At 35.4% G+C, this 12,048-nt stretch overlaps 1 protein-coding gene and 1 pseudogene across 1 annotated transcript; one reads left to right on the plus strand and one right to left on the minus strand.

The window, feature by feature from the left end:
* Window positions 1-5,338: 5,338 nt before the first annotated feature.
* Window positions 5,339-6,129, plus strand: LOC120189827 (annotated as a pseudogene).
* A 45-nt stretch (window positions 6,130-6,174) lies between these two features.
* On the minus strand, window positions 6,175-11,243 carry LOC120189698. The gene is made up of 7 exons (XM_039192913.1): window positions 11,232-11,243; window positions 8,212-8,291; window positions 8,089-8,139; window positions 7,820-7,871; window positions 7,024-7,082; window positions 6,772-6,817; window positions 6,175-6,373 (listed from the first exon to the last, which is right to left on the minus strand). Exons 2-7 carry the CDS (start codon window positions 8,278-8,280, stop codon window positions 6,246-6,248), a joined length of 405 nt encoding a protein of 134 aa, XP_039048844.1. The 5' UTR covers window positions 8,281-8,291; window positions 11,232-11,243; the 3' UTR covers window positions 6,175-6,245.
* Between the last annotated feature and the right edge of the window lie 805 nt (window positions 11,244-12,048).

Consider the following 12,048-nt stretch of genomic DNA (forward strand, 5'->3'; position numbering starts at 1 on the left):
CCTAAATCTTTCATATCAAATTCCTGTCTCAATAAAGTTTTCAAACCGATAACATCATCTATGTTCTTCGCAACAATCAACATATCATCAACATACAGTAATAGAAAAATAAAAGAACCATCATCAAGGCTCTTAACATAGACACAACAATCATACTCACATCGGTTGTAGCCAATCTTGATCATATAGGAGTCAAACCGTTTATACCACTGTCTCGGAGACTGTTTTAACCCGTACAAAGATTTCTTCAATCTGCAAACTAAATGCTCGTTTCCAGGTTGAGTGAAACCTTCAGGTTGCCGCATGTAGATCTGCTCCTCTAAATCACCATGCAAAAAAGCAGTTTTAACATCCATCTGCTCTAAATGCAAATCCCAACTAGCCACCAATGCAAGTACTGCTCGGATTGAAGTGTGCCTGACCACAGGAGAAAAGATTTCATCATAATCAACTCCTTTCTGCTATGAAAAACCCTTCGCTACCAAACGAGCCTTGAACTTCTCCCCCTCTTTTTCTGTTACTGCTGGTTTCTTCTTATACACCCATTTGCAACCAATCGGCTTCTTACCCTCAGGAAGGGGAACTAACTCCCATGTGCGATTGTGATTCAAAGACTCCATCTCCTCAACCATGGCTGCATCCACTTGTCGTTTTCCTGACTAGTAACGGCATCATGAAAAGTAACTAGATCATCACTGCTAACAGTAAGTGCAAAAGATACCAAGTCTTCAAAACCCAATCTGTTCGGAGGCTTTATATTCGTCCGTCTCACCCTGTCTCTGGCGAGACTATAATCCTGCAAATCATCCGTAGTGGAACCACCAGAAGTCGGTTGAGAAGTTTCTGGTTTCTCAACTGGAAACTGCTCGAAATCTACCACTGTCGTGTCTTGCTTCTGCTGCAACATAGACTGTTCATCAAAAACGACATCTCTACTAATCACAACTTTCTTCGCAACTGGATCCCAGAACTTGAATCCTTTGACACCTTTCTTGTAACCCGGAAAAATGCACTCCTTCGATTTTGCATCAAATTTGGATCTCTCATCAGCAGGTACATGCACATAAGCAGGACAACCAAAAAATCCGTAAGTTATCAAAACTAACATCATGACCAGTCCATACCTCTTCTGCAACTTTCCCAGCCAGCAATGCCCTTGGCGATCTGTTGATAAGGTAACACGCCATGTTAACAGCCTCAACCCAGAAGTGTTTGGGAAGCCCCGCATTCAACCGCAAACATCTGGCTCTTTCATTCAACGACCTGTTCATTCGCTCCGCAACACCATTCTGTTGTGGTGTCTTGCGCACTGTAAAATGCCTCTGAATCCCATGCTCCTTACAGAATTGTAGGAACTGTGAATCTGTGTACTCCGTACCATTGTCAGACCGCAAACACTTGATTTTTCGTCCTGTTTGGTTTTCTACCTCAGCTTTCCACAGCTTGAACTTCTCAAAAACTTCAGATTTCTGTTTCAAAAAAATACACCCAAACTTTCCGTGAAAAATCATCAATAAAAGTAACATAGTACCTAGATCCACCCAAAGACGATGTCGTGGAAGGCCCCCATACATCAGAATGCACATAATCAAGAATCCCTTGAGTTGTGTGCTTCGCAGTCTTGAAACGGACTTTAGTTTGTTTACCAAGAACACAATACTTGCAAAAATCGAGCTTACAGCTTTTGACACCATGCAACAAGTTTCTCTTGTGTAATTATGCCATACCACGTTCACTAAGATGAGCAAGGCGCATATGCCACAATTTTGTCGTATCATCACAGGACTCAACAGAGTGAACTCCACCTGCAACGGTACTCCCTAACAATCTGTAGATATTCCCTGCAGTCATCTTGCCTTTCATCACAGTCAATGCTCCTTTAACAATCCGAATGGTTTCCCTATCCTCGTCAGCCTTAGGGATAAAACCATTCTTGTGCAAAGTGCCCAAGGAAATCAAATTCTTCTTCAAGTCTGGGATATGTCGAACACCACTCAACGTCCGAACAGAGCCATCGTGCATCTTAATTCTGACATCACCAATACCAACAATATTGCAACATCGATCATCACCCAAATAAACCGAACCAGAATTAACCGGCCTGTATGTCGAAAACCATTCCCTATTTGGCGTGATGTGATAAGAACATCCAGAATCAAGAATCCAAGCATCCGTCAATTGTGTCGTTGAAATAGAAAGCATATCACCCTCACTGCAATCAGAAGTATCATCCTCGACCACGTTCACAGACTTGGATGAGCCATCACACTTCTCATCAGTCTGCTTTTTCAACTTCGGACAGTCTCGCTTCATATGTCCCGCCTCCTTGCACTTGTAACAGTGAATCGTCTTCTTATCCCTGGATTTAGATCTGGAATTCCGCTTCCCGGACCCTGCCTTCTCTGGCTTCCGTCCACGATCTCGATTACCCTTGACATATAAGCTATCGGCTTGAGAGCTTTCCCCTGCATTCTGCTTCCGCTGGTTATGAGCCAACAAGGCTGCAGTAATCTCCTCAACGTTGATAGTCTCTTTCCCATATGTAAGAGTAGTCACCATGTGTTCGTAAGAGGAAGGTAACGAACACAACAGAATCATCGCTCTGTCTTCATCCTCAATTTTCACATCAAGCCGAGCCAGATCAGAAACGATTTGATTGAAGACATTCACGTGTTGCGCCAAATCGTGATCGTCCTGCATCTTCAGCCCATACAGCCGCTGCTTCAGATACAGTTTTGTCGTTAAGGATTTGGACATAAACTGACTTTCCAACTTCCTCCAAATTTCGTCTGGAGACGATAGATGCATGACGTGATACATGACCTCGTCCGCCAAGCATAATCGTATGGTTCCTGCCGCTCGCTGCTGCAATTCTTCCCAATCTTCCTCATCCATCGACGCTGGCTTTATAGGTCGCAAAGCCTTCAAGATCCCTTGCTGCGCCAATAGATCCTTCACCCTCGTTTGCCATAATCCGAAGTTACCCTGACCATCGAATTTCGCGACTTCGAATTTTGCTCCTGACATCTGATACCAATTGTTGACGAAAATGGGTAAAGAAAAACGAAAGAACACGAGAATTTTACGAGGTTCGGCAATGTGCTTACGTCCTCGGTGCCTAGGCGGCGCTAGAATTTTATTCAATGATATTTTAGGTCTAGGTTACATCTCTATTTATAATAGAAAACCCTGGTACATAATTACAAAATCAACCCTGTACCGTACCGCGGGGCTACGCCCCCGCACCCCCAACCCACATAATTTGTAACCCCACAACGAGACTTTCTTTGTAAGGACAGTTGATGTTCGCTTCGCTCACTCCGCTCCATCTCCTGTCCTCTTTACTGGTATATTTATGAGCCATACCTAACAAGGCAAGATCGTGATCCTTGCCTCGAGGTTGCGATTCTTCAATTTTTTGAAAGTTGAAAATTGAAATATATATAAAATAAAGGGGTAAGTACGAATGGCCAAAGATATGTATTCATATATATATATATTGCTAACCTACCCTACTGTGATCATCGGGAGTTCCATAATTTTCATCTTATTTTCCTAACCGCGCCACCTACTATCTTATTCACCATAAAATAGGATTTTATGGCTGATCGAAGCTTCGGGCGCCTTCATGAGCTTGACGACTTTGGCCCAGCTAATGAAACCATCAAGACACTCTTTAGGTTTGGCTTTGCATCTTGATGGGGAGTGGAATAGTGGCTGCTACAACTATAACGTTGGTGCTGTGAATAGTTGCTAATTTCATGAGATTTTTTTTTAAATTTTAAAATTCCCCTATTTTCTCGAGTGGTTAGTTCTTGAAAAGGGTAAACTATAAGGGAGACCACTAAACTATGATAAAATATCAATATGATCACCGACCGAATTTTCAATTGAGTCAATCAGACCACCCAACTGTTTAATTGATTTAATCAAACCACCGGCCGTTAATTTTTAACTGAGGTGATGACGTGTCCGTTAATAAAATTGGCATAATTATATATTTGGTCCTTAATATTTACATATTCTATCAATTTAATCACTATTTTAATTCAATAAAATAAATTTAATTATCCAATTAGAACATGACACGTGTCAATACATGATTAAAATGTTTTATTTATGAATTTTAAATAATTTAATTAAATATTTTTCTATCCAATCAGGTGGTGACACCAATTGAAATGAAAATAAAAAAACCAACATGCTTGCATGGGGAATTGAACCTGCGTCAGGGAAAAACTACCAGGCGCTTAAATCATTTGGCCAAAGATCTCCAATATTTTAAACTTACAACAGTTTGTATTTAACTTATAAAAGTTTGTTAATGATAAAATATTAAACAAATTATTTGATTCCACAAATTATTATTTAAATTAATTGTAAACTATTTTTCAATTAAAAATATTCAATTTTTATATAAATTAGAAAATTTTAAATTTTTTTTGGTTAATTCGAAAATTGACCGAATTAACCGAAATTTTTTCGGTTCGATTAATGGTTAAAGAAAAAAATTCGGTTAATTCGGTTCAGTTAATAATTTTCAAATTAATTCAGTTTGTTTAATAATTTTTAAATAAATTTTAGTTTGATTAACCGAAATTTTTCTTAGATTAATTCGGTTAATAATTTAAAAAAATAGGTTAATTCGGTTCGATTAATAATTTTCAAATTAATTCGGTTCGGTTAATAATTTTCAAATAAATTTTTTTTCAATTAACCGAACCGAATTAACCAAAATTTTGCTTCGATTAATTTGGTTATTAATTTTTTTTAAAAAAAAGTTAATTTGGTTCGGTTAATAATTTTCAAATTCATTCGGTTCAGTGAATAATTTTCAAATAAATTTTGGTTCGATTAACCGAACCGAATTAACCAATTTTTTCTTTATCCATTAATCGAACCAAAATTTATTTCGAAATTATTAACCGAGCTGAATTAACCGATTTTTTTCTTTAACGAACCGAATTTATTTGAAAATTATTAATCGAATTGAACAAATTTCAGTTAATTCAGTCAATTTTCGAATTAACTAGAATTTTCTAATTTATATAACAATTGAATATTTTTAATTCAAAAAACAGTTTACAATTGATTTAAATAGTAATTTGTTTAATTTTTTTATCATTAACAAACTTTTAAAAGTTAAATACAAATTATTATAAGTTTAAAACATTAGGGACCTTTGGTCCAATGGTTTGGGTGTTTGGTAGCTTTTTCCCCTTACAAGCATGTTGGTCCCTTTGTTTTCATTTCAATGTGTCACCACCTGATTGGATATAAAATTATTTAATTAAATTATTTAAAATTTATAAATAAAACCTTCCAATCTTCTAATCATATGCTCGAGGATATACCTAATGTAGCAGTCTCTGAACCCGAGAATCCCGAAAACAATGGAGAAAGGAGAGAGAGAAAGACCTTATCCGATCCATTCAACGATGGTGCTTTGATTGTCCATGCTTCGTTGGGTGATTACTTAATGGGGACATGGTTGGGATCTTTTGCTGCAGTATTTGTCCGAGAATGAAATAAACCACCATGGAACCCCACCAGCACTGAAAGAAACAATTGAATCAATGCTGAATGTTACAGTCGATGACAAATTACAGTGTTCTGTGTGTTTGGAGGATATTGAGATTGGAAATGAAGCGAAAGAGATGCCGTGCAAATATAAATTCCATTGTGCATGTATTACTCCACAGCTAGAACTTCATAGTTCTTGTCCAATATGCAGGTTTAAGCTCCTTGGGATGATCCGGAGATTGGGGCCGATGGTGAAGGGAGAGTTGACATTGCAGATGCACAAAGTGGCGGAGGACTCCGGACCAGAAGACTGTATTGGATACCAATTACGTGGCATTATGAGCGTTTACGGGCCTTACAAGGTTCCGCAAGTGGTTCTATTTCAGCTTCATCGTTGGAGGTCATGACAGGGAGTGAAAGTGCACCTCGGACACAGGATAATTGATTTTTTTCTTTTTGTTCATATACTTAATTAACTGTTTCAGGCCTTTGCCTGAAATTTTCTGCAATATACTCGCTGATGTTGTAACTTTGTTTTGATCCAAAATGAAGAAAAATTAAATAGATTTCGTCTGCCTATACACTTGAAATTTGACTAAAATAAAAAGGGTGAACATAGCAGAACGTAGTCATTATAAAGAGAAAGGAAAATCCTTGTATCCTCAAACAATACAAAATTTCAAGGTAATGGACGAAGATGCTATATATATATATTTGTCTAATTACAAAGTAGAGTTGGTCCTGGACTTGTGCACCTTATCATCCCGAGATGTTTTAGGCAACGAAGACGACGAGAACGCAGCATGGTACGATGAAGAAGCAAGTTGAGCAAGGGCTGGAACAGCACCACCTGCGGATTTCTCCGATATAATGGAGTTGCCATGCAGCAACCGTTAGTCCAAGCAAACATGATTTGATGAAACCAGATTCCATCAAATCTTGTAACACAAGGATGGTGCTATGATCCAATCTTTTGAGACAATAATACAATATTAACTTATTATGATCAGAATTCTATAAAAAAATGTATAGAGATTGTATATTTCCACATAGGATTTAACTACCAACAAATTGTTTATAGAACACAATTGTCTAAGAACTATTCAACATCTAATAAATATCAATCCATTGGCTAGGCAATCTAATGACAAGAACAAGTGCACGTAATATTACGAGAGGACCTCCAGCACACACAAAATATCAATATGGGTCAAACAAATAAGATGATCATTAAAGAGAATTTCAAACCTGCCACTCCTGCACAAGCAGACGATAACACTATCACAGGCGGTGTCTACATGTAAATAAAGATTAGTAATGTAAGTTATGCTTTTCATTGAGAATAAAATATGAGTAAAAGAGTATCCAGTGCAAAAATTCAGCCAAATGGTGTTTATGGATGAGGGGCTGAATGAAAACCAAGAGCTAAGGCATATGTAAATCTATGCCTTGTAAACCAAACATTGATAAATCAAGAAAATTGGCCTATAAAGAACTTACCCCAACAAGAAAATGCACCCACATGGGTCCTTTTACATATTTCCTGACTACCGGCATAACTGCACCGAAAAAAAATATACTAGTCAGAAAGACAATCGAAACGCTGTTCTTGACATGCGAGGAATCAAAAAATAACTTTTCTCGAGTCATTGTGTCAAAAAGACATCAGAAAGCAAGAATATACATAGTAAATACACAAATAGATCATAGAATTATGCCGGCATAATAAGTTTTATGGCACATATTTCAGAGGACGAATGAAACATTCATATGACCTTGAATAGAATCTATAACATGGAACTTCAAGCACCAGTGCAGCATTAAAATTCAGGCTAGTTCGATTTAAGTATGATGCAAATTTGAAGTTAAACAAGGCATTGGCTTTATCTAAAAACCAATCATCACCAAAAAACATTAAATGGAAAAGACTTATTTGAAATTGACACTTCTGAAGAAATATTGGAAAAATATTGTCCCATAAAAGGAAAATCCTTTCACATAAAAAAGGAATAAGTTTACAGAGAGCTTGCAGAAAGTTAAGTCATTGAAGGAGCCATGATTATCATTTAAAAGAGCTTGAATTACAACTTTATAATCAAATTCAGGGATTTAAAATTCGTCCGAAACTGTTATTTGCATGACCGTGATACGCACAGTGACCGCAATAGCATCCGCAATAAACACAAGGCAATCGAAAGCATGGCCGCAACTTTAATTTAAATTCCTGATCAAATCATACCAACTGAGCTACATCTAATTGGTGAAAAAAAGAAGAAGAAGAAACAGATCTATATACCAAGGTTGAAGCCGTAGAACGCGCTCGTAGTGCCACCAACAGCAGAGCCAATCTACAATAACAACCATAAACACACAAACTAAGCCACCCTCAAAAGCACACAAAAAAAAAATGAAAACAAAAAAAACGAAGCAACGACTGTAAAAACATTGTAATACTGGAAACCTATCCCATTAAACTGGGGGGGCATCCAATTTTCCAAAAAGAGGTTAATAAAATAACACAAGCAAATAAATCCCAAATCCCCAAATTAAAAAAAAAAGTTTTACCATAGAAAAACTATCCCTCACAAGTGGAGCAACAGTCCATTCACTTGTGTCCTGCACAATTGAACCAAACAAAATTAAAATTTCAAAAGAAAAATAAATAAGGTGTATGTAAAAGATTCTTACCATCTCTTTGGAAAGAGGGCCAGCGCAGTGAGGGCAACGCAAATTGCTTCCGGGGTTTGAATTTTTCATTGCTTCTCTTTTTCCCATTCAAAAATTAAAACTTCATTCAGTGTTTTGAAGATCAAATCCAAAAACCCATGTATAAGATTCGGCGAAAACTGGGGTGTTTTAGGGAAAGAGAGTACTCGTTCAACATGAAGAGTCAGAGCTTTACGGTGAGTCAGAGCTTTATGTTGGGATTTTTGGGGGCCCAAATAGGTAGGAATGTGCATGAGTTTAATTGGGTCGGGTTTTTGGTCCACCCGATCTAATCCGAGAACAAGAAATTCTCTATTCGAGACCCGACCAAAATAAGATTTTATCCGATCTGAACCCGACCCGTTATATAACTTAAAAACCCTACTCGACCTGTTCTGAAATAATAAAAAATATTATTTTTATTCAATAAAAAATAATAATTTAATTGAAAAAAATAATATATAGAGGGGTATTATTGTAATTATTCCTAAATGTATAAGGTAAAATTATATTTTTGGTTCAGGTCAGGTATTTTTCACCATAAACCCGAACACGACCCGACCCGAACATCACAATAAAAAAACTCGACCCGACCCGAATCTGATTTTTTTTTAAAAAAACCACACCCGATCGGGTCGGAACCCATCTGGTTCGGATCTCATACCCATCCCTACCAATAGAGCTACAAGAAAAAAATATTAGTAAAATAGGTCTGTTAAATATTTATTTCGAGACCTGCGACAATTTTATAATACAAGGAAACTCGTCACCTCAAGTTTCATAGGTTATTATTATTTTATTTTGTCTTTATTATTTTAATATTTTTTATTAAAAATGTCACTTCGAAGTGATGAATTTCATCAAAATAAATTATTTATAATTATTTATTTAAAATTAATTTTTTTTAAAAATATGTTGGTGATGAATTTCTTTAAAATAATATTATTATTTTTGTGATTTTGTAACATTATATTTTAAAAAGAAATTCGTAATGTTGAGGTTACGATATTTGAGTGGCCATACTGATATATCACTGAAAAGTTAAACAAATTGTAATAAATTTATTTTTAAAAGAACATCGAACTATAAATATTAAATTAAATCATTAAACATTACATTATAGAGACAAAAACAACGAACCATGAACATTACATTAAGAAGAAAAAACAACAAACTTAATATATTACATTAAAGACGTAAATACAACTAACCTTACACACGCCTTAAACATAGCAATATTCGTTATGATGTTTTAATCTTTGTAATCAGTAAACTCATCAGAAGTAATATTAAGTTCTTCAAATCTCCATGCTTTTTCTTAATGTCGTTCACGTACAAATTAGAACCATGCTTCTAGGTCTCCATCATCTATGTTTGTTTCCTCGTCATTTGTCTGAGTTGGTGGGATATTCGAGCTGGAAGTAGCATCCTCAACCGTACGAGCAAGGTCGAGATCAACGAATTCTGCAAAAAAAATCGACATTAGACAAAGAATGATAGAAGTATGTCTCAATCATACCAGCAAGATCGACATCATCGCTTAGATGAAACCTCGTGTACAATAGTTGCAATTTATAATATAACGAAGATATTTTTCTATTGCTTCCGAGTTGAACTCTTGTTTCTATATTGAACTTCAACTCGTCTAGTTGAAATTTTTTTGAAACACATGGTTAAATATTTGCAATCATAAAAAACAGTTGCGCTAATAGTTGTCAAGTTCTAAAAAAACTCAAAGACTAAAACTGTTTTAGATTTTTTGCTTTAAATGAGTCTTTCACCTCACACATATTAATAGATTTATGAAAAGTTTGTGAACTGAAAAGTTTCTGTCATGGTGCATTATTTTACCTATGAGAAATATACGTTTTTTTATATGAAGTGATATATCACCAATGAAAAGTTTTCTTAAATGAATTGGCATATCACTGAAAAGTTGCTGAAAATGATTAATTAGGCACTGAAAAGGTTCTGCCATGGTACATTATTTTTCCTATGAGAAATGTACGTTTTTCTGATATGAAGTGATATATCATAACTGAGCAGTTTTCTTAAATGAGTTGATATATCACTTAAAAGTTAGTGAAGAGGATTAATTGGGCGCTAAAATTTGTTTGCCATAGTGCATTAATTTGCCTATGAGAAATGCACTTTTTTGTTATGAAGTGATATATCACAACTGAAAAGTTTTCTAAAATGTGTTGATGTATCATTGAAAATTTGTTGAAGAGGATTAATTGGCACAATTAGATTATGCCATGTTGCATTATTTTGCCTATGATATATCATTTGAAAGTTTTTGCTGAAGAGGATTATTTTTCCCATCTTTTTGTTTAATTCCCAATATGCTTCTCCTCAATTCACTTGCCTTTGCTACTGGGAAAAACCTGTCAAGAAAAATTCAAGTTAAATCATTCCAAGTTTGAACAGAATTCAGCTGTAAATAAAATAACCACCCTTTAACAATATAGGCTAAAAAAAGGGAAAGTTTTTAATTTAATTTGGTCATCGGAAACTCCATGTGGTTTCATGCTTGAAAAAACCAAATGGAATTATGCCAAATGTTTATGTGCACTTTCACTGGAAAGATTGTTAAAGGTAAAAAGAAGATGAATCATCCCCATCTTTAGTTGAAATGGAGTTTTACCTTGAAAAAAGGTGATACAAAGGGGTTGTTGAACCGCGGGAACTACGACTAACTCTTGAATTATTTGATTCTCCATCAATCTTAACGATTCTATGAAATTGATGTTGTAACATCCCTCATACCGGGTTAGTGATCAAACTGTGAGATTTTAATTTCAGTGACCAAATTAGATAAATTGAAAGTTCATGAACTGGATTAAAATATTTGGAGAAGGATAATTTAGCATATAAGGAAAAGTTAAGAGGGCAAACTAGTCTTTTATCAAGTAAATGAATTTAATATTATTTGGGGTTATCTTATAACCCACGTGGATGGCATTTGGGAGAAAAATTAGAGTTCTAGACATTTCTTTCATCTTCTTCTTCTTCTCCCCCGTGAAGCCAAGCTAAATGTGAGTTTTCTTGTGAATCAAATTCTTGATGAATTTAAGGTTGCTTATTGATCCTTAGATAATAACTAAGCTTAAAGAAAGCTTAGATTAACTTAAAACCATAAGATGAGGAGTATATGAAGAATTAAAGAAAGGAAGTAGAAAAGTGAAATCTTGAAGTAGAGTTCATAATAAGAATTGAAAATGGGATTTAACTTGTCATAAAGCTAACTAAGAAGTATGAGGTGTTAGAATTCAAATTAGAACATGTTGGAATTTGGGTTAGATTCTTAAATTCTACATGGAGAATTAGATTTCTAAGTTTTAGAAGTATTTAATGGATAATAATTAGTTTAAGTAAGAGTATGCAAGTTAGGGATATTAAAAGAGGGGAAATATAAAGTGTCAAGTAGAGTAAGAAGAGACTTTCGTGCTTAAATGACATTTCTGGGCAATGTGCATCGATGCACATTCATTATGCACCGATGCATCAATGATAAATCCCAGAAATTTGTTGAAGGCGCATCGATGCATATGAAGTGCATCGATGCATTAATTTAAAAACAAACATCGAATGTCGTCAGTGCATCGATGCATAAGGAGTGCATCGATGCATTTCTAATAAAATGAACATCGAATGCCCTCAATGCATCGATGCATCAGGAGTGCATCGATGCATGCCTCCATTAAAAGATGAAAATGGCTTTTCTTTTAGCCTAAGAAATGATAGTTTAGAATATACTAATTAGTATACTGATAAGTATCAATGAATTATTATGTAGATTCAGAGCCTAAACGAGTT

This window comes from Hibiscus syriacus, unplaced genomic scaffold, assembly GCF_006381635.1.
Source record: "Hibiscus syriacus cultivar Baekdansim isolate YM2019G1 unplaced genomic scaffold, ASM638163v2 tig00116959_pilon, whole genome shotgun sequence".
NCBI lineage: Eukaryota > Viridiplantae > Streptophyta > Magnoliopsida > Malvales > Malvaceae > Hibiscus > Hibiscus syriacus.

Bases quoted from the DNA above. Each gene is read 5' to 3' on its own strand.
- LOC120189698 (XM_039192913.1), bottom strand. From the start codon at position 8,280: ATGAAAAATTCAAACCCCGGAAGCAATTTGCGTTGCCCTCACTGCGCT. The intron at 7,083-7,819 runs GTATATAGATCT...TTTTCGGTGCAG, and splicing joins GTTCTACGGCTTCAACCTTG to TTATGCCGGTAGTCAGGAAA. The intron at 6,374-6,771 runs GTTTGAAATTCT...AGAAATCCGCAG, and splicing joins TGCTTGTGCAGGAGTGGCAG to GTGGTGCTGTTCCAGCCCTT.